The sequence below is a fragment of the Molossus molossus genome, unplaced genomic scaffold (assembly GCF_014108415.1).
Source record: "Molossus molossus isolate mMolMol1 unplaced genomic scaffold, mMolMol1.p scaffold_m16_p_13, whole genome shotgun sequence".
In the NCBI taxonomy this organism is placed as follows: Eukaryota; Metazoa; Chordata; class Mammalia; order Chiroptera; family Molossidae; genus Molossus; species Molossus molossus.
Window position 1 is genome coordinate 59,727,023 of NW_023425348.1, and position 8,085 is coordinate 59,735,107.

The 8,085-nt window shown below is 41.0% G+C and overlaps 1 protein-coding gene and 2 non-coding genes across 3 annotated transcripts; all 3 read right to left on the reverse strand.

Moving 5' to 3' along the window:
- Positions 1-5,166: 5,166 nt before the first annotated feature.
- On the reverse strand, positions 5,167-8,085 carry RPS13 (ribosomal protein S13). The gene is made up of 6 exons (XM_036259871.1): positions 7,990-8,085; positions 7,796-7,844; positions 7,536-7,614; positions 6,341-6,510; positions 5,849-5,949; positions 5,167-5,237 (listed from the first exon to the last, which is right to left on the reverse strand). The coding sequence occupies exons 1-6, from the start codon at positions 8,010-8,012 to the stop codon at positions 5,204-5,206; spliced, it is 456 nt and encodes a 151-aa protein (XP_036115764.1). The 5' UTR covers positions 8,013-8,085; the 3' UTR covers positions 5,167-5,203.
- LOC118629218 lies at positions 5,422-5,512 on the reverse strand. The gene has a single exon (XR_004959439.1). It is a non-coding gene; the product is annotated as a small nucleolar RNA SNORD14 (small nucleolar RNA).
- LOC118629219 lies at positions 6,661-6,750 on the reverse strand. The gene has a single exon (XR_004959440.1). It is a non-coding gene; the product is annotated as a small nucleolar RNA SNORD14 (small nucleolar RNA).

The following is an 8,085-nucleotide window of genomic DNA, read 5'->3' on the forward strand; positions in this document are numbered from 1 at the left end:
TTCCTTTAGAAGACACTCTCCAAATGCCTCAATTTGAGTGTGACATCTGTTTCCTGCCAGGTCCTGACTGACACTGCCTTGTAAGGCAAGGTGAGGATTTCAGATTTCACTCTGAATGAGATGGGAACCACTGGAGGTTTTTGAGCATATGGAACATGTGACTTACATTTTGAAAAGTCACCCTAGATGCTGGATGTGGGTAAGACCTGGTGGGGGTCACAGGTGGCCAAGAGGCTTTCACAGTAGTAAGGTACGAAAAGGTGACTCGGATGAGGGTGGCTGCAGCACAGGTGAAAAGCGGTCAAATTTGGGACGTATTAAGGTAGAACCAGGAGAACTTGGTCGAGTAGTTATGTGGTGTTAAGAGAAAGAAAAGCAAGGATGACTTAGATTTTTGGCTCAAGGATAAATCAAATCTCCATTTACTGAGATGATGTCCTGCAAGAGCAGCCCTAGGCTGCAAAATTCACGAGTTGAGTTTGAAATAAATAAAACCCTGGTGTTTATTAGAGATCCAAGTGGGGATGTTGAACAGGTGGACATACCTAAGGCTGGAGATTCAGGGAAAGCCTGTGCTAGACGTATTAATTTTAGTGTAGTAACCTCAAACATAGCATTTAAAGCCACAGACTGGATGAAATTACCTAGGAGTTAGTACAAACTAAGAAGAAATGAGGTCCAAGCATTGAGCCCTTTCTGCTCACCAAAAGGAAGGAGTAAACCAGGAAATGCAGAGTAGAGAATCTGACGCTGGAGGCAGAATCCCCACATTGATGGCAAAAGGAGGCCCGAGAACTACAGGTCTCAAGAGTAACTTTTCTGAATTGGAGCTAGAGAATGAGGGTCCTGGGAGAGATATCACCAATAAAAAAACACAGACGTAAACTTGACTGAAGTTATTGAGATTTAAATTAGGGTTCAGAGTTTGGGGATGAATCAGAGATAGAAAAACAGAACAGGCAGATGGAAGAACAAGATAATTATTAATGTAATTTATGTAAATATATATATACAGAAATGCTAAAAATAGAATTGCATCAATAATATATATATAGAATATTCACAGATCTATAAACATAAAATGCTGAGTTAACCATAAACTTTTATTATTATGAGGATTCCAGGGGAAGCGGTATAAACTAAAAAATAAGAAATCATAGTATAAGGACATTAGAGCCATGCCACTTCTAAGTATATATCCAAAAAAATTCAAAACAAGGATTCAGACGTGTACATGTTCATAGCAGTACTGTTCAAAATAGCCAAAAGGCGGAAACAGTCCAAATACCCATTAACACATTATAGTATATACTTACAGTGGAATATTGTTCAGTCATAAAAAGAACTGATACATGCTATAACATGAACCCCAAAAACATCATGCAAATTGAAAGCCAGACATAAAAGGTCACATATTGTATGATTCCATTTATATAAAATACCCAAACTAGGTAAGCCCATAGGGACAGAAAGCAGATGGGTGGTTTGCCAGGGCCTGGGGGGAGAGGAGGAGGAGTGACTGACTACAGGGGGCTTTATTTTGGGGTGATGAAAATGTTCTGGAACTAAATAGGGGTAGTGGTTGTATAATATTATGAATATACTAAATGCCTCTGAATTATTCACTTTGAAATAGTGAATTTTAAATGAATTTCACCTGTTTCAAAAAATTCTTTAGAAATAAGGCACATTGTCAGAGAAATAGGTGAGTTGAAGTTAGTCACCCGACTTCAGCCTGCAAAAGGGAAGGGACTGTTCATCTAGAAGTGTTGTAAAATGGTATGTTTTAAAGTCGCATATATGCATACCTTCAATTTAAAAACAGTAGGATTAACAACTGTCACTTGAAGATTTTTAAATGAACAGTTTTTGAAGGAAACCTAGGTGTTCACATATGTGTAATTTGGACAAATAAGATTTATATGCTGGCCCTGGCCAGTGTGGCTCAGTTGGTTGGAGCATCATCCCTTTCACCAAGGAATGGTGGGTTCGATTCCTGGTCAGGGCATATAGCCTGGTCACAGTTCAATCCCCAGTCGGGGCATGTGTGGGAGGCAGCTGCTGGATGTTCCTCTCTCTCTCCCTTCCTCTCTTTAAAATATCAATAAAAATGTTTTTAAAAAAAACTGTGCTGATTCCAACTGTGTCAAAATAGATGTACAAATAAAAAGCATATGGGAATTTGTGTTTAAAAAGGGAGAATAAATGTCTGTCTAGAATACAGATGAAGACCATACTATATTAAACAGAAGGAAGAAGCAGAAAAAAAAATTAAAAATTTAGGCCGGCCAGTGTGGCTCAGTGATTGAGCATCAACCCATGCACCAAGAGGTCGCTGGTTTGATTTCCGGTGAGGGCACATGCCCAGGTTGTGGGCCCAATGCCCAGTGGGGGGCATGCAGGAGGCGGCCAGTCGATGTTCTCTCATCAATGTTTCTCTCTCTCTTTCCTTAAAATTATTATTTTTTTTAATTTAAAAATTTAATTAGACCGATCCATTAAAAAACAAAGATCAATAAGGAAAATCACTAGGGACAGTATCAATAAAACTCTTAAACTTCTAAAGCAAACAGCATACACAAGATTGAAATTTGGGGAAATATTTTAAAAAGGAACTGGGAAGAATATGTAGCACATGATGAAAGTTTCAGGGTAACAATGTTCCAAAATAGAAATTGGAATAGCACCTGAATAGACAATTCACAAAAAGTAAACGTAAGATATTCATCAATAACCAAAGAAGTAAAACAGAATAAAGAGCATTGCCTCTTTTCACGAAGATTTAAACAATTAAAAAGAAAAACAATTTTTAAAGGATGTGGAGAAATATTCTCATGCACTTTTTGAATACTTATCAGTCCACTATGAAAGGCAGTTTTGCAAAATACACAAAATATAAAATATACATGCCAAAGAGGTCATTTCTGGTAGTCACACAACTACAAGGCAAATTGTGTTACATGGCAAGTATGGAATACTATGTCCACAAGTAGGGCATAAGGATTATGGAACAATGTATGTTGTATGATTCATGTGCAAGCGTCTGTGAATAAATATATTAGCAGGTTATCATCTGGAGGGATGTTCACTAAAGAAACTGTTATGATTTAACTACCACACAATAGGTTTTTGAGAATCTAAACCCCCATATCACACTTCAAGTGGGAGGCCTGTTTCTGAAAGCCAAGTTTGACCCCTCTGCCCACATTCAAAATGATTGCAGGTGGTTTTTCCATTTTCTTCCTTGCATTAAATATCAAGTACAACTTTTTTGAGGTATTAAAAAACCTCCAGCATGCAGTCTAATATTTGGAGTAATTGTTGACTTGATGGCAATAATTAAAATAAACACTCCTTATAATTTAAAAGAAAATCTAGAGATGCTTTGACCTACAACCGATGGTCCAGAACCATCAATACCCAACATTTTGCTAGCTACCTAGAATTCACAATCCTTTTTGCAAAGGACGCATTGTTTTACTTGTTCATCACTCTTAGAAATGTTTACCGTATCACAGTAAGTTGATTCCTTTGTTTATGATGGTTAGCCACTTTTAAGATATGAACACAAAAGCACAAGAGATTAAAAACTTACATTTAACACTAGGTAATGGGGCAAAATACTGAAAGTTTTCACACCTGTTACATTTAACACTAGGTAATGGGGCAAAATACTGAAAGTTTTCACACCTGTTTCCCACAGTTGTAAACGCGTTAGGAAGGGGACTGCATCAGTCTGCACACTCAGCATAGAGCACACTTCAAGCCAATATATGGTCCTGAAGAACAAGGTAAGTTATTTAGGTGTCTATACCCCGCCCCCATCTGTCTCTAACAGGGTATCAATGCTAGTTCCCATACTGGTCTCTTGAAAACGAGGACTTTACCCAACAGTCTTACCCTACTACTTGAGGGTAAAGCTTAAGTAAAAAGCTTATTCTTTAACTTTTTCTATGTTCTGAAGGAGCGTGGCTCTGTAAGCCAGCCATTCAACTTATCATTTCCTGGTTTTACAATCTTAAACAGCTCACTCCAGTTGTTCAAGAGAACTGCCCCTTTCAAACAGGGATATCCATGTACCTCATTAGGTTTTAAGAATTAAAAGAAATATCCTGACAATACCCAAGTGACTAAATTTTATTTTCACTCATCCAAAAGTTGCAAGGCTCTGGGACCTGAGCTCACCTCAATTCTTTCTGTTCCCTCTGCTCCACATGTAACTGTGCTTGCTTACCGTTCCCTGAATTCCTTCTTCATCTTTAAGCCTCACCACCAAGTCTGGAAGAAATACCACTTTCTTTTGAGGTCCCTCCATACTAAAAATGCTCCTTCTCCAGAGACACTTCCATATATATTTGATACTACACTGTGGATAATATCTATCAGTTATACCTCAGTATTTAACATAAAATGCATCAAAAATACTTAGAAACAGCTGGGCTGGTGTGGCAAGTGGATTGAGCATCATCCCAAGGACTGAGGTACAGGTTTAATTCCTGGTCAGGGCCCATACCTAGGTTGTGGGCCCAGTCTCTAGTTGGGGGGCATGCAGGAGGCAGCCAATCGATGTTCTCTCTCATCGATGTTTCTATCTCTTTCTCTCTTTCCCTTCCTCTCTCTCTGAAAATCAATAAAGGAAAAAAAAAAAACTCGCCCTGGCTGGTTTGGCTCAGTGGCTAGAGCGTCGGCCTGCAGTCCAGAGAGACCCGGGTTCGGTTCCCGCTGGGGGCTCGTACCTTGATTGCAGTTTATCCCTGGCCCTGGATGGGCTGTGCAGATGGCAACCACTCGATGTTTCTCTCTTCCTCCCACTCTATCTGAACAAATGGAAAAATGTCCTCGGGTGAGGATAAAAAAAAATTTTTTCAGCTGGATGCAACCCTAGCCGAGTGGCTCAGTTGGTTGGAGCATTGTACCACAAGGTTTTGGGTTCCACTCCCAGTTGGGGCACCTAAGGGAAGCAACTGATTGCTGTTTCTTTCTCTTCAGTCAATAAAAAACATATCCTTGGGTGAAGATTAAAATAAATAATGGATGCTATCTCATACAGCGCTCTGTGGAATCACACAATTTTAATGCTGCAAAAACACTTCCACATCTACAAAGAGCAACACGTGAATCACTGATACACAATTTTTTAAGGGAAAGAAATACAAAACATACTCCTAGTTAAACAACTTTATTGCTTGAGTACATAGACATTTTATGCAACCAGGGCAGAGGCTGTGGATGACTCGCTGAAAAGGAAAAAGGGGGGAGGGGAAAAGACTGGGTTAATACAGGTCCTCTATATTTATTCATACAATCCCCCAGCTAATAGAGTCATTTCCAAACAGCTAAAATAATCCCCAATATATAAAATGCACCAAACTGCTAAATTGAGTAAGTTTACTGTGGCCCAAGCACAACAACTAAAGATGCTCACTCAGACATCCAAGGAAGAACTGACCAACATAAGGTAAAATCTTTCTGGTGGAAACTGCGAATGTATGGAAATCAATCATCATAGTGAGCAACTGATACAAAAATAAAGACAACAAAAACCTGAGAGCAGAGGCATGAACTGACCCACTATCTAAAAGGGATTCAAAGGGGGTGGGGTTCAAGTTCTAAATCAGGGGTTTGCAAACTATGGCCCTTTGCCTGTCCTTTGCAAATAAAGTGTCAATGGGAAACAGCCACACCCATTTGTTTATGTATGTCTATGGCTGTATTCCTGTTATAATGGCAGAGTTGAAAGAGAAGTTGAACATGTAGCCATGACCTAAAACATTACCACTATCTGTCCTTTAACTACATTAACTATATGGCTAACTCTTGTTCTTGGTAACATAAGATTAATACTTACTATTTCCAATTGGGGGGGAGGACTCGTTTGGTCTTGTAATATCGAGCCAATCGGTGAATACGGCTCTCAATCAGAATCAGACGGAATTTAGCATCCTTATCCTAAAAATAAAAATTGACAGAATTCAAAAAAACCAAACAGCTAAACATTATTTTAACAAAGGAATGTATAGACACCATGGACTTTAATGAAAACAGTTACCCAATGTCCTATAACAGAATCACAAGCTCAGGTTCATGCGGCTACCTTAAGGGAATCTAACGTTTCCTTCCACCAGATTGGGCAGGAACGATTTGTAAATCTCAGCAAATAGCTCAACGTTTCAACCAACCGAATATACTGTATTTAGGGAAGCCAAAGCTCCTCCCCCCATCTCTTCTAGAATTTTAATTTCAAAGCAATCTAGCTCATGCCCTAAACCATCTTATATAATTCAAACCAGATGCATTATATTTTATTAAAGTATGTTAGCACAAGCAGTTCTGTCCTTACCTTTCTGTTCCTCTCAAGATGCTTTCGAACAGCAACAGCTTTCTTAATTAAATGGTAGAGATCCTCAGGAAGATCAGGAGCAAGTCCTTTGGACTTAAGAATTCTCAAGATTTTATTGCCTGTCACAAAGCGTACTTGTGCTACACCATGTGAATCTCTCAAGATCACACCTGTAAAGGAATACATTATAAATTCCCACACCAAACACACAAACTCAAGGTTCTGAGATCAAGTCACTTTTCAAGTTTCCCACCTGTAAAATGGGGCTTGCTTTTATATTTTATACGCCACAGCAACCAACATGAGAATTCACACAAAGCTCACTCAGACATCCAAGGAAGGTTTGCCCAACACTTAGGAAAACCCTTCTGGTGGAAACTGCGAATGTTGGAAGACCATCATCATAGTGAGCTTGCTAAATTGGAGGACATCAAAGCTTTTAGTAAAATTCTGACTCTGTATATTTGCTCAATTAGAACCAGCTAATGTTTATGAAGATCAGCTATTCTTCTAAAACTTTCATGTACCTTATTTTTAAAAAATCTCAAAATAGCACCATCCAACTACATGGCAGTCTGCTGTGATCCCTCCACCATACTACAAGCTCCAGGAGGGCAAATAGTTATCCTTTTTTCTACTTCCGTATGTATTCTCAGGGTCCACAACCACACAGCACACAAACATTTGCTTAATGAAGCCACTTACAAAGTAAGTGTCACACAAGCTTAGGTTCAAGCCACATCTAACGGGGAAAGTGGACAAGCACTCTTGATTAACCAATCTCCACTCCTTCACCTCATGGCTGTGTGATTTGAGGCCAGTTGTACAACCACACTGTGCCTCAATTTCCACAACTGCAAGATGGGGAAACTTATAATATTTATTTTAAAGTACTGCTGTCGCAATTAAACGAGGTCGGCATAGGTAACGCGCTTAGAACCATGCACTTACGAGAGTGCCTAACCCACAGTATACACTCATTCGATTTTTGAGAACGCTTTAACAATTTTACCGTTTTCAGAGAACTTCAGAGTTCAACAAATAAAGATGAGGTCTCAGTCATCAACAGTAAAGCCAGGAAAAAAGGACAAAAGGTTTTCAAGGTACGTATGGGGACGCCTTTACCACCCCCACCCCTTTCTAGCAAGTTACACGAGGGAAGGCGGAACGGGCTACATTAGACAAAAACACTCACCGATTTGCGAGGGAGTCAGGCCCTTCTTGGCCAGTTTGTAGATCTGCTCCTTCACATCGTCAGACGTCAACTTCAGCCACTATTTGTAAAAAAGAAAGCGACCTTAGGAGGACAAAACTGGGATGGCACCGATGCACGGCGGCCCCACCACTCTCGAAGTGGCACTCTTCATGCACACATGGCGCCCCGCCCGGCGCCCCTTTCCCGGAGCGACGAATGGCACCCCCGCCCCCTCTCCCTGGCCCCCGCACGCTACTTACGGTGGGGACGCTGCGGCGGTACGGCAGAGCCGACTGGGACAGGCCCTTCCTGGGGAGAGAAGCAATTTGGGATGAAGTGGCGCTCTGTGCCACAGCGGCCTAGAACATCACCCCCCCGACCCGCTGCCCACCCTCGCTCCTTCCCCCCGACCTCGCGGCCGAGCCCTGCACCCCGCGGGGACACCCAAGCTCACCCGGGAGCGTGCATGCGACCCATGATGGCGGCTGACTGGCAGCGGAAAAGAGACCGAGAACTGGAAACGCCGCAGGAAGCCACCCAGCACGCAGGA

What these genes read in the sequence shown, in the direction of transcription:
- RPS13 (XM_036259871.1), bottom strand. Translation starts at nt 8,012, where the DNA reads ATGGGTCGCATGCACGCTCCCGG. An exon ending in GGTCGCATGCACGCTCCCGG is followed by an intron (nt 7,845 to 7,989) that starts GTGAGCTTGGGT and finishes TTCTCTCCCCAG; the next exon opens with GAAGGGCCTGTCCCAGTCGG. An exon ending in ATCTTGAGAGGAACAGAAAG is followed by an intron (nt 5,950 to 6,340) that starts GTAAGGACAGAA and finishes TTTTATTTTTAG; the next exon opens with GATAAGGATGCTAAATTCCG.